At 42.4% G+C, this 26514-nt stretch overlaps 2 protein-coding genes across 2 annotated transcripts in view; both read left to right on the top strand.

The window, feature by feature from the left end:
- LOC140271899 (uncharacterized) overlaps nt 1-21070 on the top strand; it is a 30514-nt gene extending 9444 nt beyond the window's left edge. Inside the window, exons 7-16 of the mRNA XM_072367205.1 lie at nt 9570-10092; nt 10292-10451; nt 10588-10701; nt 10823-10930; nt 11076-11229; nt 11339-11954; nt 12048-12201; nt 12297-12401; nt 12483-12678; nt 13527-21070. Of these exons, the coding sequence (XP_072223306.1) occupies nt 9570-10092; nt 10292-10451; nt 10588-10701; nt 10823-10930; nt 11076-11229; nt 11339-11954; nt 12048-12201; nt 12297-12401; nt 12483-12678; nt 13527-20452 (9056 nt within the window). The 3' untranslated portion in view covers nt 20453-21070. The remainder of the gene's footprint in view (nt 1-9569; nt 10093-10291; nt 10452-10587; nt 10702-10822; nt 10931-11075; nt 11230-11338; nt 11955-12047; nt 12202-12296; nt 12402-12482; nt 12679-13526) is intronic.
- A 2097-nt stretch (nt 21071-23167) lies between these two features.
- LOC140272497 (uncharacterized) lies at nt 23168-26132 on the top strand. The gene is made up of 6 exons (XM_072367983.1): nt 23168-23697; nt 23804-23960; nt 24067-24220; nt 24348-24534; nt 25652-25793; nt 25949-26132. The coding sequence occupies exons 1-6, from the start codon at nt 23168-23170 to the stop codon at nt 26072-26074; spliced, it is 1296 nt and encodes a 431-aa protein (XP_072224084.1). The 3' UTR covers nt 26075-26132.
- Nucleotides 26133-26514: the final 382 nt, after the last annotated feature.

Below are 26514 nucleotides of genomic sequence, written 5' to 3'. Positions count from 1 at the left end.
CCCACTGGCTTAGTTGATGAAGAACTATCACACATTTTTTGTCGGTAAAACTTGAAAAAAGAAATTGGAATAAGGCCTTTGTTGAATGGGACCTTTGTTGTGTCGCTGAGATTGGACAGGATCCACCGTCTTTATCCAGTCTTATCACTCTCATCTGTTTAAATGAAGTGTTACTCTGAGTGGAGAAGCCTTTAACTAACAGTTGCGGGGTTTTTTTTGCTGTAGATGATTGCATGAGTTTGATTGTATTGGCAAAGGCATGAATCGGGCAAACGACATTAGACGGTATGTGAGTGAAGCTGTTTGTCGCTTGTTCTTCTCAACCAGGGTGGCTGTTTCAGCCTCAGCGCTCAGACTTTTTTTAAATTAATTTTTTTACGTTGACACAACTCGGCCTCTCTGACATCCAGAGCCTCTGAAACAGTTTGGCGTCATGCCATTGGTTTACAAACAGATGCACCCCTACATCAACGGCTTCCATTGTGTTACATAAATCGTAATTAACAGATTTACAAGGCAGAGGCACAAACTGCGTCACTGAATTCATGCGTGACGTACACTTGCAGCGCGTTGCATCCCTTTAAAGTGTAAACTTCGACTTTGCTGAGTTCAGTTAGAGTGCACTGTCACCACATCATAGAGTGCAGCTGTCATTGGACAGGCATGTGATCCCTGCTGACGAGTCTTAGTGTTTATTCTACGGCAGGTCAGGTACATGTACAGGAATGTGTCAAATTTAGTTCTGGGAATTAAATTTTTTTTTTCTGCCAATAATGGTAACCTGAACATATTCTCCATTGTTCTCTTGCATCTCTCCATTCCAGAAAATTGCTGCATCTTAAGCTTCGGTGCTAGTTTATCTCCCCTACATGTTCTCTTCAGTTTGCATGTCATGGTCCTCTGCAACTGTGTGTCATAAGCGAGTTTATTGTAAAACACAAGCACCCTCTACTGGCCAATAGGAAACAATACAACCAAACAGAACTACTACTTCTACGACTAATATTCACAGTATTTTTCCATTTTTAAATGTTTGGCCCCTGTCTGACTGTCTGAGTGATGAAAGATCTGGAATATGTGTTTTACTTTATGATATGAATGACCTATATATATATATATATATATATATGTGTGTGTGTGTGTAGATTACATAAAAAATGTCACCCTCCATTGATCCATAGGCATAACACATAAGGTTTTTAAAGAGGCTCATATGAATATTTCTCAAAAAGACTCTGTTACTTAGGCCTTACAGTTGACCGACACATGACACCAATGCATTGTGGCTTGTATAATTTGAGCTGGTCACGGTTTCGCTTTGAGCAAACAGGAGATTCCGCTCATTGTCTCACGTTTTTACGTCTTTCCTTCAGTAAACTTGGTGACAAACAAAAAACGGAGCTGGACGAGCTGTCATCCGATCCGTTGTTTGGATAGCACAAAAAAAAAAAAAGATTCCAAAAGATCGCCATGTTGTTAAGAACATTTTAGTCACTCGTGCCCTCCAGTCGCACTGCTTTGGCTTTGGTGTGAAAGGTCAGCGCTTTTCAAAATCTGCTGTTTATTTAATAATAGGAGGCACATTGTTAGTTTTATAGTTTTCAGTAGAATCCAGTAGAAAACAGTGACTTGATTCTCAGTTTTTATTTTTTTTTTATCTTAAACTGACCACATTAAGGTAAGGTGATAGTTTCAAAATCAGTGTTATGATTTAGAAAGGATCTCGTTGTCTTCCTGCTGGTTGTTCAGGGGCGTTACAGTTTGGGATGCGGGTGGAAATATTTCAGCCATTAGCTGTTGGGTATGGCTGTTTATTTTTTTGTCCTTTTCTATAGGCCACTTCTTCGTAATCGCAGCCGCAGCTCCTCCTCTTTCCACCTCTTTCACTGCAGAGCTGAAACACTCCCGGGTTGTGGGTGTTTTTTTTTTGGCAGTTAATCCCATTCACCATTTTTGTTCGTCCACATGCAAATAAACATCCCATCCTCCAGACACGCCAGTGTCCAAACTGACCCAATGGGTGCGCACAGTCGTGCTTCTACTTCTACAGTCACAAACAGCAGCGTATGCAGTGTTGCTTGTAAAAGATTTCTCACAAAAGTGGGTAGAGAGAACACAATAAAACAAATGAGCCAAAAAAGGATGCACTCAGTTATTTGACGATTAGAGGAAATAATCTCCGTTAATTTCCAAGTGATATTAGATTAAGGAGTATCAGTGGAATGATGATTACGGAGGTGTTTGAGCAGCTGTTTCATGGAAAGGAGGATCATAGCATAAATAAAGAAGACCTTTGATAAGATTTTACCAGCTCAGCTTTTCTAAACATCAATACTATGTTCTTAATGTTACTTTTTCTTATTTTGGTGGACAAAAATATTGAAAAATGAAAGAATAGACTGAGCTGGGGCATAGTCACAGTACTTTGTCATCATGGGACACCTAACTTTGCATAGCTTCATATATAGATGTGTGTGTATATATATATATATATATATATATATATATATATATATATATATATATATATATATATATATAAAACCACTTTTCTCAGGCTCAAAGGCACAGCAAGTCACCATTACAGGATTTACAGACCTTATTTCCTTATTTGTTGCAGTTATGTTCTAAACCACACCCCTGAACACCTCTAATTAGTCCATTTTCTCCATCGATGGCTTTATTCAGCAGGTCAGTGGTCTCAGCCACACGTTCAGACGTGAGCCGTTTTTAGAAGACTGTGGGGACAGTTTGGTCCGGACTTTGTCCTTCAGTTGCTTTTTCCCTCACATAAGCACATCCCTGCGTAAGGCTTTCTGTTGGAGACACACTCTCCTGGTTGGAAGCAAGAGGGGGGGGATGTGGCTGTCCAAAGCTGGAAGGAGGCAGCGTGAGATGCAGAGATGATGCTGAGGAAATCGCTGTATTTGCTGTTCAACACTGTACATATTCACAATAGCTGGGAGTGAATGGGAAGCGGTCATATTGGTTAGCAGAAAGGATGAACTGAGAAACGGCACCCATGCGCTCGCTTGCACAGCAAGTGCACGGGAACATTTGCTGACACATTCGTACGTTGTCTCACCTGCTGATGTTCCAGAGATTTTACCCTGAAATTCTGATCAGTTACAGTTGAATAGAATTGGATTAAAAAACAAACCAAGCAAGGGAGCTCTAATCATCTTATAACTTGCGTTTCTAATACTAAATACTTAGAAATGCAAAGCAGTCCGCTGTTAAAAGGTCAGCTACGTCTAAAACTTGGAACGAGTACAAACAACATGGGAATGTTGTTAAAGTGAAACTTACAGGGCTGAAAACTCAGAGGCCTTGAAAATAGAAATACGCAGCAAAGGAAATGGAATGACAAGTTGCCAGAAACGGGACTATGTTTTTGGTTGACTTAACTGTAAGAAATCGGCTGAAGCAAGTGGGATTCATGTCTGGAAAAGCCTAACCTAAAACCCATCGCCAAACGGAAGGAAACGAGTTTAAAAAGGAGCCAATGCTGCGAGTGAAGATATCTGCCTGAGGAAGACCAGCAAATTTCCACAGTCATGGATGATATGTAGTGGCGTGTCATGCCAGTTACCTCCACAGTAAACACACTGGAGGACATTGAAAAGTGGAACGCTTTTCTCATTCCATCAATCGAAAGGAGATTCGATGATTGAAGAGCGTTAAAACTTCATGAAGGACGCATCGGCTCAGTGTGACGGCCAGCGAACTGGTTGGATCTCGATCTCATGAATCGTTTTCATTGCCTCGAGGTTCATGATTCCCATGAGCTTTTCCTCACGACGCCACGATTTATTCTCCTCTTCTTAATGTGGGAAAAAAGCAAAAACATTTCCATTTTATTTGAAACGTCTAGGTGTGTTTTTTTTTTACAAAGCCAGAACTTTCAGCTATTAAATGCAATAGTTTTGTGTCACGTCTGGGTTTTTATTTTTCTCCAAAATAAAAGAGCTGAATGAACATTCTCCAGATGTTTATGACTCTGCAATTTTTACTTGGGGTTGTCGTTAGCCTATTACACTCCTCTTCTTCTTCTTCTTCTTCTTCTTCTTCTTCTTCTTCTCTCTCTCTCATTGTGACATAAATCATTCCAGTTTCAGGGATTTCTGTCTTTGAGAATTTCAAGGTTCGGAGCTTCGTGCAACAGACTAAAGCTAAAGCCTTTTGCCTCTTTTGTAAAAACTTCACAAGATTGAGAGGTTACCAAAAGTTTAAGTCACGAAAAGCTTTACAGCCTTCACTCTTTGAATTCTGTTACACTGTCAGATACAAATCATTGTGTTTGAAAGTAACTGTTAAAAATCTTCCTATTATATGTACTTATTTTGTTGTTCTCTCCTGTTTATGCTACACTTATAAGTAGGGCTGTGCCCGAGTAAAACTTATCATTGTCGTCGATATATCATCATGCCTCCATCATGCACAGAGTAATGCTGGTTAGATCACACAGTTTCCAACTAGATTTACTGTTGAATAACCGCTTGGAGCACAGAGAGGGCGACTTCGTACGGTCGGGTTTTTTTTCTCTTTCCTGACAGCCTTTTCACTTCGATTTGTTTGGTTTTCAGTACTTCTTTTACCGCAGCAAATACAAGTGGCGACGCTGAGAGAAATGGAAAAAGAAGGTTTCTAGAGCCTCAAAATCACTCGCTCACGACAGCTTCTGTGCACTCTGAAACAGAAACTGAATTTAACCGCGCTTCAACGGACGACTTTTTCAGATTCAGCTTAAAGCATCCTTTGTCAGTTTGTATGCAGAGCTTATCAACACTTAGCCCCGGGGAGCATTTAATACTGGGTTTAGTTCTTTGTCATCTCCGGGATTGGACAACTAACAAAAGTCACTTCAAGCGAGAGAGGTCCACCAAGGAACTCTGGGTAACGGGTTCTAAGCAGAAGCTCTCTTAGATTTGCTGATGTTAATCTTTATCCATCCAGCATCAGGTGACCTCTGCACCACCATCGACGAGCCAGAAGGCTGTTACAGTTTTTTTATTTTTTATTTTGGATGAGGGCAAAACAGAACTTTCTGGTTTAAAGTGTTCTGGTTGAAGAACATACATACATACATACACAAGAACACATAAGAAACCTAAAGAAGCTGTGAAAGACTGCAGTGGCAGTAGCACGGCCTGCTTTTCTGATTGGCTACATGACTAAAAATTGAGTTACTGACTGAAGCGTTGAGGCTTTGTATGCAAAAAAAACAACTTCTCTGATTGACATGACGGCAGATGCGTGTAATCCGTCTGTGATTGGACAGCATTTTCACATTTTACAACATTTCAGCATGCTGTTGGACTGAGTCAGCATTAATCAGATCCCCTCTTATAGAAGCTGAGTCACCTTCGTTATTTTTAATCAAATGTGACTTTTATTATCCTTTGGTGCCTTCAGATATCTCGGATGTGACTCGACACTTTTGTCTGGAGCAGCATTCAGACGTGTGTGTTGGCTCCGCCTCTTCCTTTCGGCGTGTCTGCAGCTCTTCCCACTCTGTGCTTCTGCAGGCGCCGTGAAACAGGCTCCGTAGAGGCAGATGTCCTGCCACTTAACTGCAAAGTGTTTTTTTTTTCCAAGCACAACATCAAAGTTCTGAGCTTAAGCATTCAGGAGATTAACACCTTTAGGAACTAAGAAACCAGAACATTTATTCAACCACAGCGAGTTAGATCTTCTCTCTGTCACATGTTTGCTCTTCGCTGATCAGGGTTTTTTTGTTTTTTCACTTGACCCGTTAGAGTGTAGTAACTTTTTAACACTTTTTTTTCCTGGAATGGAGTGTTAATTCCAGCAATTTTCTGGAATGGAGAGATGCAAGAGAACAATGGAGAATAGGTTCAGTTTACCATTATTGGCAGAACTTTTTAACTTTCTAACACAAATAGCCGTGTCACAATGACAAGATACACTTTCCTCTGGAGCCGCTGCACGCGTGGCTTTAAAAACAAACAAACAGCACACCGTGGAGCTCATGATACGACTCCGCTTGGGTCATGGAGAAGTGTGCGAGCTGACAAAGTACGGAGCTGAGCCGAGAGTTAATGAGCCTGCGCTCACGCTGCTGCATACAGCAGAAACGGGTCAATAAGGCAGCTTTTCCCTTGGCTATAGTAGCATCTCGCCTGTAATGTGTTCATCAGGGATGCACAGTGGACTGCGATCGGCCTGTTGGGAAACTGGATAACGTCCAGCCACGGCAGCGACTCATATTTATCGGTTGTGGACTGGTTGTGCTGCCTTGACTTTCCCCACTCACTGACGGGATGTGTTGACATTAACTTTAACGTTAACTTTTCTGGTGACAAAAAAACTTTTTTGGCCCTCGAAAGAACTTAAAAGGCATTTAATTGGCAGTGGATTAACAAGCTGAAAAGGCTTTTGACCCCATCAGATCTCTGGCTGAATATGTTCAGCTCAGTCTCCTCGGACTGAATTTGCCAGCTACCCATGTGCCTTGATTAAAACAAACCAAAGTACCAGACCAAGAATACTGCCTTCCTGTCAGCAGTCCCACTCGGTTTCTGCACATGAAAATGTAAACCAATTACCCTGCCGTGATTTCTTAGTTTGATTATGTTTGCAACTATAGGTGCTGTCATTGAATTTAGTCAATTAGGGGAATCGGAGGTCATATTGTGGTTGGAAACAGAAAGAACGGGTCAACAGATAAAAGGGGATGGGAATAATATGGCACTGTTCAGCTTCACTCATGCCCAACTGCAAACAAAACAACATGCGGTCAAGAAAGAAAAGAAAAGATACATATCATCTCAGGAAGTAACGGCTGTGATAAACACACACCTGCAGAGCTCTCACTTCTGCAGAGTCATAACTTCTGCGCCCACATGCAGACACGGGACGTAGAGGGGGGAAAACAATGGTCAGCGTTTGGTGCTGAAAGGATTCGACTCAAGTCCAGTTTTAGTTTAGTTGTTTTCAGCAAAACCATAAAGATGGTTAAGTCTCTGTTGTTGATGCCGGCTTTATCCGATTTACCATTTGTTTAGGAAAACACACATCAGCTTGCACGCCTCATCAGGCTTCTGGGTCATAACTGACAACTTGTGTTACCTGAAATGTATGAACCTTTTCCAGCCTGTGTGGAGATGATCTGGAGGGAGACACAGATATGCAGACGGATTATGGTATGTTTGCTGTTTTCTTGTAGGTCTTATTTGTTTTCTCTTTAAAGTGTCGTTGGAGGCCACAGCGGTGAACAGGCGGCCGCAGTCCTTTACAGCAGCACAGCTACTGTAAATAAGAGCATGTTGTTGAAATGATCCATGAAATTCCCATTCATGTTTCACGGGACATTATTTGTCGTTATTTTCCCACCTGTGTCCACCTCGTGTCAGGATAACACTGCCATGAACACATGTGTACACGTGGTTTGAAGAATTTGTGGGGGTGTGCACATTCTGACCGGACATTCTTCTTTTATGAGTGAAAAAAAAAAATGCAAAGCAGACGCTTTTGCACTAATGCTTCCAAATAAACACCATGTATTTCAGGCTGTGGAGATTTCACCATAATAGAAACTTGTTTCTCTCTTTTTTTTTTTTTTCTTCTTACTTGTTGAGTTGCTCCTGAGATTTTAAAGATGTGCAAGATCTGTGTATTCCAAGCGAGCTCAAACCTCATCTACACCAAGGAAACGAAACCTTTCCACTCACATGCACACAATAACACATTGATCCACAAATAAAGGTGCTTTATTCTTAATCTCAAAGATGCACAAAATGACAAGCTTGCACATTTGTTCCTGTGCAGTCACCGTGTTTTTCTGCCCTTGCCACCATTGGTCTAAAGCAGGCATGTCTGATGTCTGACGTGGGGCCTGATTTTAGCCCTCAGACAGATTTCTCATAGCCCACAGCTTCCCAACATTTTACACCTGGCATAGAACAGTGCTGTGGGTTTTTTTTTGTGTAACTTTTCTGTTTAAAAATGCACTCTAATGAGAGAGCGCTGGCCTTTGGTCAGCTGCATCTTTCAGGGGTTCTTTCAGCCACGATGGGTTAAGGCCCGATTTCCTCTCCCAAAGTGCACCTTATCACACACCCTGAAACATTGGTTTCCGTAAGTATACATTTGAACTCCCCGTTAGACTTGTCATGGGCAAAACTGCAAAGTTACAACCAAAACTGTGATCACAAAGGCATAAATTAGCACATGCTGAGGGGGAAGTGGTCTCAGACTGTAAACACACGTGGCCTGTCACAAGCTGGAGCCTTGACTTCTGCCTCCTCCTGCACATGAAGCCGGTGACGGTCTTAGTTCAAAAGAAAGAAAGTAGTTCCTGTATGCTGGTCACGCAAAAGGTTTCTGGATATTCTTTAGCAACTTCCTATTGATTTGTGAACTATAAAGTTGTTGTTTATTTCCCTCTATTTCCCTATTTTTTTGCATCCTCTCCCACTGTAATCAGGAGAAGCCACACACCTGTGTGGATAATAACAGCCATCAGGTGTTAAAGTGGTGATTTACTCTCACAACCAGTTTGACACTGCAGATGTGAACAACTGGCCAGAGATAATCAGAGTACTTGTTAATTACCTATGTGGTGTGATTCAATCGAAAATTTGTGTTATTCGTGCAGATTATGAACTAATACTCCTTTTTTAAGTAGACTGAAAGGGAAGTGCAAAGATGTGCATGGAAATATATGCAGCATGTATGCAGTGTTTGCTATAGGAAAATAGTTTCCCTAAAGTTGATGCACTGCGTAAAAAGTGACTAAGAATAGAATGCACAAATCATTTAAAACGTATACTTACTTAGAATTGGCGAAAAGATAGTTTCTCAAAAGTCAGATATAATTTCTTTGTTTTCTATTTCCAATGTTTGCTCAGGCAGCAACATGCTTCAAGAACATTTGGACTGGGGGTAACTAAAGCTTAGAAAGGCTGCGTAATGCAAAAAGTACAGAACGTTAATTGGCTTGATATTATTTGGGATGAAAAAAAGAACTTCCCAAACCGAGTCTGTCAGAAGCCAACGTTGGGAAGAGCTCACAGCTCTGGGAAAGACTCCATAAACCAATAATTCAACAATAAAAAAAAGATGTGTCGGCAGAAAAATTGCTTCAGGGAACCTGGAGGAATTTTCTGGATGCGACGTAAAGCTGAAAAGCAATGCTTGACTGTGACGTGGTTCAGAAACACTTGCTGCGTCCATAAATGCAAGTTAAGACTTAAAGTAAAAACACTTTAAAAGAAAATCCAGAGGTGTCCCTGCATTCTGTGGGCCTGGATTCATTTTCTACTTTATTCACATACATGTGAACAGAGTTTGACTTTGAGGGAAAGTTGGCATTCTGTTCATAAATCAATGAATGATTTTTAAATACACAGGTTACATGAAAGTATGCTTGACAGGTGATATGTACATGATTAGGTTTTTCCAGTCTTAGTCTTGATGGTTTAGTTGGAGAAATACTCCAACTTAGTAGATCAAATCATTTAGTTTCTTTACATGCAACTTATTTGCACGTCGAGCACATCTCTTCGTGGTTGTGAAAATGTGCGTCTCTTCTTTTTTCCTAACAGCTGATCAGGCCAGTAAAACAGTAGAGGCTGACAGTGAGGCCGCATCTCCTTCAAAACGATGTCCAGAGGACCCCTCAACAGACGCACCTCTCCCCTCCCAGCCACCAGCTGTGGAAGCCCCAACACAGAGCGCATCTCAGGAAAAAGCCAAGGAGCCCGAAAGCAGTAGTGTACCTAAAGAGCAACGGCCCTCGACGCCGCCTACACCTGCAAAATCTCATGTGTCTGCAGTCTCACAGTCTCCAACCACCTCAGCTCCCAGACATCATGAAACTGGCGCCCTGATCGTCACAAAGACCACATATGTTATACCAAAGAAACAGCCTGTGTTTAATTCTCCGTCCAGCCATGAGTCAGCCTCAGTGTCATGCCAGAAACCATCTTCAGCGCCGGCATTACTGAACGAAACCCGTAATCTGCCTGTGTCACCTGCACCCAGCGCTCCCTCCTCCAGACCTTCCCAGCCTAATAACCAGGTCAGACAGAGCATCCAGCGTTCCCTCACGAGCATCCTGTCCAAAAGGTGAGAGCGACTGTACGACCATACCGCATGCTTATATAACCTGTGCTCTCTTGCTTTGAAATGAAAAACCTTCATTGTTGAACAGTATTATCACGTTGCACTAATAAGACTTCAGGGCTGTTACAGTTGTCAAGGATCTGAGGGTAAAATCTCGGTGTCCGTTTGCCGTCTGTCGATTAACACCCTGCTCGTTGTTTAGGGTGTGTGACTGTGAAGATTTGGATATGTCCGAGAACGAAGCTGCAAAGCTCGTCGCTAGCATTGAGATGGAAATGTTCGACATTTTTCGCAACACAGACAGCAAATACATGAACAAATACAGAACGATAATGTTCAACCTGAAAGATCCAAGAAACAAGGTTCGTGGAAAGTTTACGAGACTCCTCTTGACTTTATGATCCCCCCGTTTCTACAGTCTTAATATTTCAGATGAGGTTGCTTTCGTGGGTTTTTATTTTAGAGCAAAGTAACACTCCTCTTCTTAATCTCCCGTAGGGCTTGTTGTATCGTGTTGTGCGTGGAGAAATAGGTCCCTTCAGGTTGGTCAGGATGAGCCAAAAAGACATGCAGGCCACTAAAGTACCTGAGCCAGGTGATAAGGAGACGCAGGTAAAGATGAGAGGGCAGCAAAAAGAAAATTCTGATTTTGTGCTTGTTGTCAGTCCTCAGAAGGTAATTTAGTGTTTCTGCAGAAATCAATACACTTTTTTTATTGTTTCTGACTATGAAGGGTAAGGATGGAGCTGCTAAAGTGATGAATTTCCAGAAGCCTGAAGCGGTGAAGGTTGACTTGCCGAGTTTGAATCCCGCTCGACCTGACAGAAAACCTGATAGCACGGTGTGTACCTATCTCATTTGCATTAAATTGATGGAATAGAAAATCCATTTAGGGTAATTATAGCTGTTGTCCACATAAACATCTATCATCAAATACAGGTTTTATGATGCGTAAGAAGGTTTTTTGTGGTATATTTCCTTTCTAGGAGCAGAAGAGTCTTCCTGTGCCTCTTCTTAAGACCAGAGCTAGCCAACCAAGCCGGGACAGTGCTGTTCCAGATGTTCTTTCGTGTATGCTTAAGGACACAACATCAGAGCATAAAACGCACATCTTTGACTTGAAATGCAGGATATGCACAGGTGAATTAGAAATTGTCTGACCAAGCAGTCATTTTTCCACAGTTAAACTACAGTTCAGATGAGTTGTTTCTTTCAGCTGTTAAAAACAATTTTTAACTTCTTCCCAAAGGCCGGATAGTAGCTGCGGAAGAGGAAGGACCAGTTAAGAAGAAACTCAAGGTAACTGTATCAAGAGATAAGCAAGAACCAGCTCGAAAGAAGTCTGCAGGAGATGACTCCCCTCTGCGGGCACCGGCTGGCTCACCGGAAACGGATTCTCCACCATCTTTGCAAATGGAGCCTTCATCCAGCCTTAATAATGACTCTCCGAAATTGACCATTGTAGAATCGCCTGCTTCCCCAACAGATTCTCCAGCCTCCCCTACCTTAGAGTCCCCTGCGTCCCCTATCATGGAGTCCCCTGCGTCCCCTACATCAGACACCCCTGCAGCCGCTCCACCAAAGAGGACCTATACACCAGTTGTGATTCCAGCTGTCTCCACAGTTACCATCACAAGACGTGATCCCCGCACTGCACCGAGCAGGTTTACTGCTTCATCTGGTAGAACCTCTGGTCCCAGTCACATAAACCACAACCAAGCAGCCCCTTACGCCCCTGTTAAAGAGCCCGCCAACTCCCAATCAGCACCACCCTCCTCTCTTGCACCACCAAAAACATTACCCAAATCCATCTTAATGAAACCATCTTCCACTGCCGATCCCCGGCTTTATGGTGCATCCTCAAGGTACTTCAAAGCTTTGAAGATAAGCTTCTGAATGTTTGTTTTGGGTTGTTCATATTTGACTAAAGTCATTTTCATCTACTGTTTGTGTTACAGAACTATGGCCCCTCAATCCCCAGTTGATGGTGATACTGCACACTTCCTGGCTAAGCAAGACATATTATGGAAAGGCTTTCTAAACATGCTTACTGTTGCTAAGTTTGTCACAAAGGGATATCTGGTGTCAGGATCTGCTGAAAATCTGAAAGCGGTACAGTAATACACAATTCTGACTTCACTTCACTGAGCTGCGTCACAGAAAGAGCAAAGATATGAATAACTGTAATTTTTTTGTACGTTGTGTAGGATCTACCTGATACAATACAAATCGGAGGGCGAATCTTGCCTGAAACCGTGTGGGACTATGTTGAAAAGCTGAAGACTTCTCTTACTAAAGCAAGTTGGATACGGGTGTTATTACTTCATCGTGCAAGGTGACAGAGGATGTATCAGTAACATACATGTTCTTTTCTTCTCTTTCTGCTTTTTTAGGAGTTATGCGTGATCCGGTTTCAACCTGCAACAGAGGAGGAAGAAGTGGCCTATGTCTCCCTGTTTTCCTACTTTAGCAGCAGAAGGCGTTTTGGTGTGGTTGCCAACATCAACCGGTCCATTAAGGATGTGTACCTCGTCCCACTCAGTGCAAAGGAATCAGTCCCACCCATACTGCAACCCCTTGAAGGACCAGGTGTGATTGCTCTGACTACTAAATCTGAAATGTTTGCTTTTGCCCTGGATGAGCACCTCCAGAAATGAGTTTTATAGGTCTGAGTTTTGTCACGCAACAAAACACTAGTATTTCAAAACTGTTTCCTCTCCCTACTTGTAGAGGAAATAGAAAGATAATGTGCTATTAGTTATGTCACGACTAGTACGTGTTTGGTATGAGCATGACCAAAAGGTTTGAATCAGTCAGTTAAAGAGGCACAGCTGCTCAGAGAAATTCTTGAAAACCTTTAAGCTGTCAAAGATCAGAAATTGGTTGAACTTTACGTCTACTTGCGTTCTGTCCTACCAAAGCAAAGCCCCCCCAAAAACCCCAAATTCATTTTCTGTATCTTTCACAATAAATGCAAAATAACAGAGGCCCAATAAAGCACAGCTGTCCCACTTTACTTTGGCAAAGAATGCTAACACAAGGTTTCAATGATGTTTACCTAAACCATTTCATTTTGTAACTTTGGCTATGACCAGTTTTAAGCTTCAGTTGTTGTTGCGCTGTTGCATGAAGCCTGGCAGCCAGATGAATCTCCTGTTTATAACTGCCCTTCAAAGTGAAAAATCAACTGAGGTTACAAATTGATAAGCATTTATTCTTTTTACGGGCTCTGTTTTAATGGACACTATTTCAGTTTTAAGTCTTAAGCTTAATCAAGTACTTTTCCTAGTTGTAATGTAGTCCTTGACCAAAGTATTGTCGGACATGCATCTCTATGTATACAGGTAATCTCATTGGGAAATTGGTAGTCTCGCTCTAATATTTTTCTAATAATAATAATTGTAATAATCATATTTATTTTCCTGAATTTTTCTCAGGTTTTGAAAAAAAACGACCCAATCTTCTTCTGGGTCTAGCAATCGTCCAGAGGACAAAACGTCCAGGAAGCTTACCTCAGGAAACTGAAGAGAAGAGACCCAAGGTTAACATGTCCAAAGACCCCATGTGGATCCCAAAACCACCAGTCCTCTATGGTTCTGACAAATTGGAGATATTTCAACCATATGATCCAGAGACTCCTGCTAGTACCTCCCCCCCTGGTTCGTCGTCTTGCCCTGGATCACCATCAGAGTCTTCCTCTTCTGGCTCTGTTACTGTACCATCTCTTTTGTCTTCTATTAGAGTAACTTCTTGTGCTTCATCTGTTGCTGCCACAGAGTCCACATCTAATAGCAACTCTGCCAAGAACCCCACATCAGCATCAAGTAAAAAGACACCATTAAATACTATTTTGAAGACTTTGTTTGGTACTAAGCAGTCTGATACCATAGCATCCTCTGATGGAAGTTCTACAAAAACAGCAGTAAATCTTAAGAAAATCCCAATGTTTTCTCAAGCATCTAGATCAATGGTGGATCCAATTGTCCAACAGTATGGACAGAAATCCAAAGTCAAAGAGATAGAAGAAGAGGAGAATGATTTTGACAGACCATATGACCCAGAAGAGGAATATGATCCTGCAATAAGATATAAAACAGTTACTCCACAAACCACAGAGAAAAGGAAAACAAATGACTCAACATTACCAGGCTTTGTGGACGATGATGTTGCCTATGATCCAGAAGATGAGACCATCTTTGACGTTATTCAAAGCGGTGTTGCTGAAACAAAACTCCCTGTTTCAACTCAAATGTTAGATGGTCCATCTTGCCAAACACCAGTTTCAACCCCATCTTCAGCTCAAAGCTCTACCCCAGCTGCGTCTATACCGAACCTTCCTACAGGTACTGTGGTTGTCTCTGCTGCAACATTAAGTGAACAGCAGCGGATGCTTGAGGAACTCAACAAGCAAATTGAAGAGCAAAAACGTCAGTTGAAAGAGCAGGAAGAGGCACTACGACAGCAGAGGGAGGCTGTCGGTATGTTCATGGCTCACTTTTCTGTTTCAGATTCCCTAATGTCTCCCCCAACAAAAGCATCACCACTAAGCCAACTGTCATCTACGCAGAGTGGTATAATGCAAACAGAATCAAAGCCTTCAGATAAAAGAGATGAGGCCAGCAACTTTACAGAGACTAAGGGTGAATTAAATGTGGATTCAAAAACTGTTGCAAAAAAGCTAGAAGGTACAACTACTGACCTAAATTTAAAAGACGATATAAATACTCCTGCAGAGCAAAATAAAATAGAGGAAAATCTTGAGGAACATGACAAATATTCATCTGCTGGAGAGATTGAGGATTCTGATGTAGCTTATGATCCTGAGGATGAATCACTGTTTGATGAAATCCAAGAGGATGTATTCAAAGGAGGAAGTACAAAGTCTAGTGAAGCATCATCTAGAACAGGACATAATGCCTCTCATAAAAGCGTGTCTCCAACTTTATATCAAAGCAGAAAGCGAAGGTCATCGCCGAAAAGGCGGAGTCGGCGTGATAGGGACCACCATAGAAGTCCGTCAGGAAGGTCACAGCAGCGTTCTCGTTCACATTCTAGGAAACGTAGAGACAGGGATAGACACAGAAGAAGTGAAAGGGACAGGTCAAAGCACGGAACTAGGGATCCATCTGAACGGCAGGGACACCATCGCAAAGGCCATACTACACACCACCATTCTCGGGGGCGTAGAAGATCCCCTTTATCCCCTAGAAAAAAACATTCTGCATCCCTTTCACCAAAACGCTGCAGAGGCCCATTCCCAGAAATCAGTCAGAAAAGAGAACCAGAAAATATTCCATGCAGTGTTCCTGACTCTGTTGTGGGAAAATTTGTTGGGTGTAAGACATTGCCTTCCCCAGTAACTATAAAAAATGATCCAGATGGACCTAAGTTAGAGTGTAATTTTAACGAGAACTCTAATAAACACTCACACGCACTGAATAATGTTAAGACTGAAATTTCAGATCCAACAAAACTTGAAAAAATAACAGTCGGTGATCATCATAACTCAGGTAGCGATTGCGTTACACAGGAAAATAAACCCTCAGTGCAGGAGAGATTCTTTCAAGACAAATGTGAGAATACAATTCCTCTTAGGGAAATTGATCCACCCATTCGAGATTCTCCTGAGAGCCCTGATCCAGAGCCACAGTTTATGAAACCTTCCAGCTTGGAAAAGAATGACTGTGCCAAGACAGAGGAAAGCAGAAATCCAGAGGAGCATACCGGTGTCCCAGTGGCATTAGTTGAAGCTGAAAATACTTGTGTGCCAATTGGTGGTCAATCAGCAATGGCCTTTACAGGTGTAGATCTACAAATCCCCTGTGTCAAAGGTCATGGTTTGATAAAAACAGAGGCTGAACATACTGTCTTAAAGAACCAAGAAATTATGATTTCAGGGGGAAGACATTCAAATCAACCTATTGGCCTGCATTTAGATCCTGATGTGAGTTACCAAGATATTAAGGATCTAAGACCAGATATGACAGAGTCTGGACATAGAGAAAGACTGGTAAATCTAAAAGAATCAGGATTTAGATTTCCAGGGCCTGAAGCAAAGGGTCTATGCATGCAAGGCATAATGCCAAATATTTGGGGCTCTGGACCAGGCATTAAAGATGACATTATCAAGGGTCAAGGAAAACATGTAATGGGACCAGGAACATGTATGCAGGATTCAGTATTAGATATAATAGAACCAGGTATTCAGCACCAGGAATCTAACAGAAACAATTTGTGGCCTGTCAGAGGTACAGAAATGAGTCCAATGCAAGATACACAAAGTTCTTTGGAGGGTGTGAACCAAAAAGTAGAAGGTCTATACCCTGATATGAGACAAAAGCTTATATCAGATGTCTCAAGTTCACCAATGTTAGAATCAAGTATACAAAATGAGGGAGGAAACCTATTCATGAAAAGCCCACTGTCACACACACCTATGCCAGATAATAGGATCTCAGGACTAAGGGATCATTTATCTATGTATAAAATAAATACTAGTACAAGGGGGCATGGTGATGAGAGAGGCCAGAGTGGTAGTTGTCCACAGGTAGAGAGCTCTGATGGCAAGTCAGATGTGATGAAAAAAGGGATATCATTTGGCGATCCAAAGTTAGAAGTAAGGGTACCTCATATTGAAGGTTTGAGATCTAATATTAGAGGTGAAGGTGAAACAGATTCAAGTCAATCTTCTGTAGGCTTGAGAGGAGATCAGCTACAATCAAGGCATGATGGCAGTTATTTTCAAGAGAGGGGCCTTGCAAAAGGAGGTTTTTGGTCACATGGAGAGGATGCAGACTTGAGCATGATGGGTTGTGGTCAAAGAATTGATAACATGCCAAACTTTGCAAATCCTGATTGGAAAGGTCCAGGAACTCTCCAGAGTAATCCAAATACAGACCTCTGTCCAAGTGTGAGAGATCCAAACTGGAATATCCAAAGTTCAGACATCGGAAATGATTGGAAAGACATAAGTGGAACAGATCCACTTAGAGGAGGGCCATTTATGAAAGATGATTGGAGCAGCCATCAGTCTCATGGAAGAGGGCCAAACATGGAGAGACAGGTGCCTGGAAACTTAGAATATAGACAGGCAGAGAGTGAAATAATTCCAAACACACAAGATTTTAGGCATGATAGTAGAGAACCAGGGCGTCTAGATTTTTGTGTAACAGGACCAGAAAGAAGAGGTCCTGAGATGCAGCTCTCAAGGAATGACATGAGAGGACTAGATTTCACAGGACAAGGACCTGAAAGGCAGGTTCCTGAGAGGGAGATCCCAGTACATGACAGAAGAAAATCAGATTTAAAGAGACATGGGCATGAAAGGAGAGGTCCTGAAACTCAAGTCCCCATACATGAAAGGAGAGGATCAGGGGGTCCGGCTTTCATGGGACAAAGATCTGAAAGAAGAGGTCCATCTACGGAGAACGAGGGATGTAGCTTGAGAATACAAGGTGGTCCAGACTCTATGGGATCGGGATTTGATGGAAGAGGTATAACCATAGAGGGTTTTGGGCATGACAGAAGAAAATGTTTAGGTCCACTTTCCAGAGGACCAGGACCTGAGAGAAAAAGTCCATCAATGGAAAGTCATAGATCAGATATGATACGGTTAACAAGCCCAGATTTCAGGGGGCCCTGCCCTGAAAAGAGAGGTCCCAACATGGAGGGTCCTGGACCTGACAGGAGAGTACCTGGAGACCTTGAATTTAGAAGACCAGAGTATGAAAGGGAAAGTCTATCTATGCAAGACCCTGGTCCTCAAAGCAGAGGACTTGGAGGTCCAATTTCTAGAGAACCAAGGCCTGAAATCAGATCCTTATCTATGAAGAGGTCTGGGACAGAGAATATAGGACCCAGGGGAACAGATTTCTGTGAGCCAGGGCCCGATAGAAGAGGTCCCTTTATAGGTGGTCCAAAGATTGAAAGGGAATTATTGGGAAATTCAGATTTTGATAGGCCAGTACATGAAATGACAGGACTGGCTTTAGAAAGCCAGGATCCTGAGAGGAGAAGATCAAGACGGCCAGATTTCTGGGGACCAGGATCTGAAAGGAGAGGACCAAGAGCTCCAAACACTGGTGGACACGGTCCTGACAGGGAAGAACCATATGTGGGGATTGCTGGGTGTAACTTCATAGGACAGGAGCCAGAAAGAACTGGCCCAGGTACAGAAGGTCCAGGGCCTCATAATAGAAAGGGAGGGCCACATTCTGGGAATGATGAAATGGAGGGTGGACGTCCAAATATGGTATACAACAGAGGGCATAACAGGAAAGGGCCAGACTTTGGTGGACCTGGTTCTGATATTCCAGGTCCAGTACTCAATAGAAGAGGACGAGGGGGTCCAAGAATGGGAAGACCATGGTCTCAGCATGTATGTCCAAACATAGAGAGCCCAGGGTCCGACAGAAGAGGTCCAGAAGGTCCTAATATCAGGGAATCAGGGCCAAAAATTATTACTCCAAATATGGAGGGAACAGAACATAGCTGGAGTTATCCAAGAGGCCCAGTGTTTAGGGGTCATGAGTCAGAAGGAGCATCTCGAGATACGGAGGGCCCGCAGTCTGATATGAGAGGGTCAAACTTTAAAGGAGTGGGGCCTGACAGAAGAATCATGGTTAGGAAAGGACCTGGAGGTTTTAGAAGACCAGATAACGAAAGTAGAGGTCCAGACGTTGAGGGCCCATCTTTTCACAGACAAAGACCAGGACGCTCAAGCTTCAGAGAACCTGGGCCTGAAAGGCATTGTCCAGATATGGAAAGCCCAGGGCCGGACTGGGGTGAAGAATCAGGTGGTCCAGACTGTAGAGGTCCAGGCATAAGGCAGAAAGGGACAAATGTAGAGGATCTAAGGCATGAAAGAAAAAATGACTGGGGGAAATCAGCATCTATTCAAGAAAGTCTAGATCTAGAGGCTCTAGGATCTGATAGAACAAGTAGAAACTTTAGGGCTCTGGGGCCTATGAGAAAAAACCGAGGACCAAGACCAATTGTCTGGGACTCTGCACCTAGTGGGAGTGGCACAGAATCTGAAGAGCAATGGTTGGATAGAAGAGGTAATATCGAGGCTCTAGGAAATGAAGGCGATAATTGGGACAGACATAGCAATTGGAGTTCAGGGCCAATCCAAAATGATCTCGATGAATACAACCAAGACCATAGTAGGCAAGGTCCTCGTAGTGAATGGAGAAACTCTGGAAGTAGTGGCCCGGGGCTCACAAAGAACAGACAAAAAATGCCATTTCCAGGCCCTCAAAGGGGTCCTAGAGATGACGAGGATAGCCATGGTTGTCGGGGTTCAGAGCCTGGTCAGGAGAAATCAGAAGTGATTTGTACAGGTCCCAGTTGGGGAACACAAGGGAATGAATGGAGAGAGCCTGATAGAGGAAGTGCTGGACCATTTTTCAGAGCAGAAAGGAATCCAGACAATAGAGGACGTGGCTATGATAGAGGTCGTGGTAGAGGACGAGGGTGGCACCAAGACTTCAGAGGGAATATGAGAAGCCGAAACATGGATGGATCTGGGGCTTTTAGGAAAGGTCCAGATTTGATTAATTTATCGTCAGACAAGAGAGAATTTGAGATGGAAAGCCTTGATAGAAGAGGCCCAGATGACCCAGATTTAAGGCACGCAGGGAGAGGTTACATAAATTCAAACACTGAAGGTCCTGAGTCTTATGAGAGAGTTTCAGATTATGGAGAGCAAGAATCTGAATGGCATGGTGTAGATATGGAGGACCCTGGATTACAAAGACAAGGATTTGAGCAGGACTTTAGAAGAAAAAGTAGAGGTTCAAAAATGAGACGGCAAGGGCCTAGTAATGTTGATATGAGGACGACATCACCTCAGAATTCAGATTTTGGTCATGGACCTGGTATGTGGGATACAAATACAGAGTTCCCTGAGTCTAATAGAGGAGGTTTCGGCATGAGGGAAGGGGAACAAGGGAAGATGGGTCAAACAAACAGTGGTGGTAGAAGAGGTCCTCATCAGGCTGCTAGATTCCAAAACTCTTGTGAACCACATTCAATGCCATTCAATAGACCTGTTGGTTCAGGTTCAAGCAGAGGAGGAAAATCATTCCCTGCTTTTGACGGCCCACAAAATCAGAAAGTTGTCCAACCCCCAAGACACAGAGGTGGCTTACTTCCCACTCCAACAGAAGGTCTCTTAACTCACCCCAATCATATGAGCAAAAATTCTGAAGTCTTTAGCATGGAGGAAAAACAAATGGGTCACCCAAAAAACTGGGAGCCAAGTAGAGGCAGAGAAGGGCATAGTCGATATAGGGGGCGCTCAAGAGGGCGAGGACGAGGAAGTCCTACTGGTAATATAAGCACTGTGGGGGATGAAGACTGAAAGGATAGGGGCAAGAAAAATGACAAACGTGGGCTGTAATGGTGTGTCTGTAGAAATTAAAACCAATCTGTATGCAGAGCCATTAAAATAAAAAGTGTTACCAGGCAAGTTAGATGCAGAAAAAAAATGGTCATACTCTTCAGGACACAAAGGCTACCACTTGGGCACATGATAAAATTTAGCTTAATCACACTGTATAGAGACAGTTAAATATAAGGCCCATTGAATGTATTATTATAATTTTTTTGTTGTCCTGAAATTTCACCACAGATGAAAAAAATCTGACTTTGGAGCTCAAATTTAAGGGTATCCGAGTTGATTATGTTCTAGTTTGTTTTTCTGTATTCAAAATAAGATGTTTATGATGATGGCTAATGCCTCTTAAATGTAACTGATCTGTTGTAAATAAGACTCAATGCACGTTTCTAATAGGAAAAAGTTGCAAACACCTTTGTACAAAATATGTACAGTTTTTTTTTTTTTTTTTTTTTTTTTATGTAGCCCCAGTGTCACTACAGTAGCCTTCATCAGGCTTGGATATTCTGCTAATTAAACCATGATGTGTTTCAGTGTTGTTTTAGAATGGAAGAAATCAATAAAGTGGCATTCATTTTTAAACTTGTCTTGAGTGAGTTTTATCATTGACATAAGGGTGGATTTTTTACTGCATATGTGGTACCCATATCTTACTTTAAGCTCTTAATTAAGACAGTGTCAGAACTTCTTTTCTATCTTACAACGACATAAAAGCTTGATTTGATTGATTTTTTTTAATTTTAGAATAAAAAATATTTCCCAAATACAATAATAATAAGTACCTCAGAAAATTTTGACCTGCTTTCTGTGAGTGATTTAACTGTGAGAAGCTGGAAGAAATCAAAATCGGGTGAGAAGAGTAGGACGAGAGAGATGTTTTCACACCCAGAGGGTGTCCATGATCCTCCCTTCCTCCCTAACTTTTTGCTGAAAAAGTGTATTGCCACTAGGTGGTGACAGAAGTTTGTGTTTGTAGCTCTTTGATGTCACTGGTATGGTTATTACAAAGTTTGCATTCAGTGTTTGTAATTTCCTGAGGACTAAAATCTATTTTTTAAAAATCAAGCACTGCAGTTTAATGGATTTGTGGACACTCTTATAGTTTCTTTAGTTTGTTAAAAAATTAATTGGCGTATATATAATAATTTTCCAGAATTTGTTTGAACTATTTCAGTGTGTTTTCGGACGTTAAAAGTGCGGAAACGGTTATAAGATTTTAAACTGCAGTGTAATGTGATAAGATGCAAGCTATATTGATCTAAAACACCATTCTATTTGTCACCATGCTCCTATTTAGGACTTTACAAGTGTAAAAATGTAAAAGACCTTTTTCGAAATGCAGAGTTTAGATATTGTATTGCCCAACAGACAGCAACATACTGTAACTGTTCTTATGATTAGTTACATGCACAAAAAACGCTAAAAAACGCTACGTTACTGAAGTGTCCCTGAAGTATCCAGTTCAACTTGTACCAGCTACATAAGGATGAATAGGGTGTGGAAAGATGTAACTGTCAAATTTACTCATGTTTTCTGGGTTCACTTTTATTTGTTTTATAGATATTATTTGTTCTTCTTAACTTAGCTACTCACACAGACTCAATTGACAGGACCCATCTGTCAACATCCTATAATATATATATATATATATATATACATATATATATATATATATATATCGGTCGTTTTGGTGTGCTGACTAATCAACACATTGGCATTAGAACAATTAAGTGCTCCTAATTTATTAGCGCAGGTATTAGAGCAGAACAATTGTCATTTATTGATGATTAAAATCAATATTAATTCATTCTTCAGATTATGAAAAAAAACGGACATTAAATTCACAGGGAAGCTGCTAACAATTTTAACATGTAAATGGTATGTTTTCATTGAGATGACAATTGTTGTAATTTGGCGCTATATAAATAAAACTGAATTGAATTGAATTGAAATATTGAATGACGGTATCTGAAGTCAACGAGGCATTTAAAAAAAAATGTTGGAGATTAAAATATTCCTGACACTTAGTTGAGTACATATATTTAGTTTAATCACGGTTTTTAAAAATGCTTGAAAACTTTTCGAACATTGAACCACACTTCGGCCTCAGCTGTGACAGAACGACAGAGAAGAACTCAGAGTCGAACTCTCTCCACCTTCGAGCAAGGAGTTTCCATCAATGTAAGTTGAAAAGCCGACGGAAAGGCACCCGTAGAAGGCTCAGTAATAATACTCATTCTTTGCTAACAAGTTTGAAATTAAACTGCTAATTTGGTAATAGATTATTTCACATGTTGGGCCTTTGTAATAGTGTTGCCTGTTTCAAGATGGCGATGTTTTATTTCGAATCGAACGTTAGCCTATTTAACTTACGCTAGCTTAGCTAATGTCCGCTAAAGTACCTTCACCAGCTGGGAACTAAGTACTTATTATAACTTGTGTTAAACTCTTAAAAAGGTAATCTGTCCACTTGTTCAGGCTTAATGAAACATTTGTCAGTAACCAAGCATACTTACTCATGCACTGTATATAAATAGAATTTAAATTAAAGCTAACCGCGACTTCAGTATTACTATTTTATGTTAACATCTCACTGCTAGCTGAGGTAGTGGGACTTTCTGGGCCTTGAGACAAATAATATTTCCCCCAATCTTGCTCCCACCTCCCCTAGCGTGAAAGATGTCATCCCTCTCTTCAGCTTACAAAACCATCTATGGATCATCTTCATCCAATGGGCACAGCTCTGACTCGGTCGGGCAGGATCAGGGACAGATGTTGTGCTCTGAGCTTGGTCTGATGGAGATGACTGATGTTGAATGTTCACACCTCCAGCACCTTATCCAAGCACATATGGAGGTGCAGTCTGGGCCTCCAGATGGGCCAGATGCCAGACCTCACCCCCCTGCAGTCACGGTTAAAGACATCACTGGCCTCACGTCGACTCAAGCCATCGACCTGTCCACTTCCGGTGACGATTACTGTCTGGTGGTGTCAGGGGAAAAAACACCAGTGGCTTATGGGGACGTTCCGGGCTTTGTGCTTGCCAGAATCAGAGATGAAGAGAGCTCGACTGAACCAGCCGCCAAGATCCGCACATCCTCGCAGAAGCAGTCCAGATCAGCCGCCAGAGTCTGCCTGGAGAAAAGATTCGACAGCTTGTGTGCTGACACCACAAGGCCGCAAGATATTCACTCTGCTGTTCTCAGCAAGTAAGTTTCAGTCTTAAAGTATTGCTCTGTTTGTGTCGACACAAAGCTGATGTACTTTTTTTTTTTTTCTTCAATGTGGCAAAAAATCTCCGCTGTTGTGGTGCAGTCTTCTGACGGTACTTCAACAGTCGGCAGAGGCTCAAGATGCAGTCATACCTCCTCAAATGCAGAAGTGGATGAAAGCTGACAGAGCGAATCCTTTTGAGGTTCCTGGCTCATACCGCGGGGGTGCTTTTGACCCAGTAACCAACCTTTGTGGTCAGGTATGGTGAAAAAGATACTAACGTGCACTTTAATAGCTTCAGTCAGAGGCCGAATTCACAGTTTAATCCTTGTTTTTTTTTTTTTTAACCTCTGCTGTGATTACAGGTCATCGCTCACATGGTCGAACCAAACAAACCTCCGAGTTTAATCATTCCCAAGAGTTTTGCCTTCAATTTTCACCCAGAGAGCCTTCTTGCGCAAACCATCTACACCAACAGCAGCAACTCGAGAGAGGAGCAGCAGCTGGTGAAATTCGAAAGTGATTGTCCCTCCTGTGGCTCTATGCTTACCTCATAAACTGCAGTTGTTTTGTTGCTCTTTGCTCTACCTTATTGTCAGTATATAGGGGTTTTGCGTCAAAGTGTCATCCTGGTGTTTTTCCATAGAGGATGCAGCGACGCCTGCTGTCTACAGGAATCATCACGGCAGCCTCTACCCTCAACCCAGAAAGGCTGCTGAAGCTGCCCCCGACTCGGCCGGCGAGTCCCAGAGCGGCGGCTGGAAAAAAGCTCGATCTTGTCTGTCACTCAGCCAGCGCAGGGAGAGACACAACACCAAGGAGAGGGAACGCAGGTGAGCCATTTCTAACCGTTAGAGTGGTTGTCTCTATAGTGTGTGTTATGTCAAGTTAACAGAATTCATTGTGGGGTGCCTTTGCATCAGATGAGAAATGAGGGAAGAAAAAAAAAAAAAAAGATCAACTCGACTTTGAAACAAGCCACTTAACGTCAGCCTGTGGATAATTCAAGCATAAGATAAGATGTCAAAGAATGAACCAGTGTTGGTTGAACACAGAACAGATAACTGAGACGCAGTTTTATGTAGCATCTTTCAGCGCTTTGTTGCTCGCAGCCTATTTGTTTCCATTTCTTTTGATGTATGTATTAAAACAGTGACGCAATTTGACAGACAATCAAATAGATGAAAATAGTGTTTTATCCGCCAACGAGGTGATTCCTGTATAGAGCAATTTGCCAGAAAAACCGAGCATTAGCGGTGCGTCCTTCGTAAAAAACATGGAAGGCAAAACAAGGAGTGGCATCTGAAACTATGGAAAGTTTCCCGTTTGCCTCGGTCCGTCCTAAATGAGGTGGCAGTGTTTGTCTTTGCGTGGTGATGTTTGAACTTGCATTTGTGGTGGCAGTGACCGGAAACGGGAAAGCGTTCTTCTTCTTCTGGAAATGGCGGTTTCCTCAGCCCATGCAGTGATCCCCACAAACGTCCACAGAAATTGAACAGTTGTTTTTTGACCTTGTTCGTTCCCCAGAGAAGCTTCCCATTTTCTCATAGATTGTCACGTCATCGGTTCTGAAAGACCCGGCCTCGCTGTGGTGCTATTTCATGTAAACAGGGTTGTTTTAAGGTGGGGATTTTTTTAAACGGCATAACTAATCCTGCACCGTCAGCTCGTTAGGTGCTCTTTTGTGTGGGTTTAGTAACGGTAGGAAACTGCCAGCTGAAAATCTGCACTTGCCGCCCTAATGCACAGCTCAACATATGTCTTGTTAACTGTCCGGGAACATTCTGACAACAGCATGCCCTTTCCCAAGAAAACAAAAAAGAAATACCTGACACATTTCAGTGAAAACATAGATGCACTTATTTCTTTCACGAGTTCTTGGACCTGACGCGTAAGCTTCTAAATAAGCAACATGTGAGAACATGTCTTCTGCATGTGTGTGTGACACAGGAAGAGGATCCGCTTGTGCTGTGACGAGTTGAACACCATGGTCCCATTCTGTGACTCCGATACAGACAAAGTCACCACCCTGCAGTGGACCACGGCTTACCTGAGATACATCAATAAAATGTACGGAGACGCCTTCAAAGAGGTAAGCCCGTGCAGAACTGAGAGTGCGGCTTAGTAGTGAAGCCGTGCTGTTTTACCAAGCTGTCTTACCCATCTCTAGCGGTTATTAAAACACGCGCAGCACCACCGTCATCTGTACCAAAATAGATTCTGTGATGAGCATTTCTCCCTTCGCAGGAGTTTCAGAAGGTCTTCACCCACGAGAGAGGAGTCTTTCTCAAATGCAGCCCCTCCTCAGGTCAACACCCGATCCACCAAGACACGGACACGGCGATGAGCATCCCTCTTGCGGCCGAACAGTAACCTCCTCCTTTTGGAGAAGTCAAACAAAATGTGAGCATTTTAATTTGACCTTTAAACTTTGTCCAATGAAGTTTGAGCTGGGGGCTAAACTGAAGAGTTTTTCCATTTTAAGACACAAAAGAAAATGTCCCTTCGACTACTTTACAACGACTTAGGATGCGGAAGCCTTTCGGAGGGGGGGGGCCTGCAGGCTTTTCTGCGGCTGGATACGAAGAGCACTCTGTGTCGCGGAAGTGTTTGAATCGACACGGCCTCTCTTCGACCGGATTTACACGGCGCTCCAGGGAGAGAAAAAAAAAAAAGGATTTTCCAGACCCGTGTGGCGCTGCTTTCCTTTTGAAACACAGATTGTTGTAAACAGGCCGTCGCCTTTTCCATCACATCCGCAGCTTTTATATCCTTGGTTGAAGTGTTGGCTTTGATTGTTTCTGTCATGCAGA

Source organism: Leuresthes tenuis, unplaced genomic scaffold (assembly GCF_036924035.1).
Source record: "Leuresthes tenuis unplaced genomic scaffold, fLeuTen1.0.hap1 SCAF_16, whole genome shotgun sequence".
Lineage (NCBI taxonomy): Eukaryota > Metazoa > Chordata > Actinopteri > Atheriniformes > Atherinopsidae > Leuresthes > Leuresthes tenuis.
The sequence above is the reverse complement of the archived record's forward strand: the minus strand, read 5'-3'. Positions and strand labels throughout refer to the sequence as shown.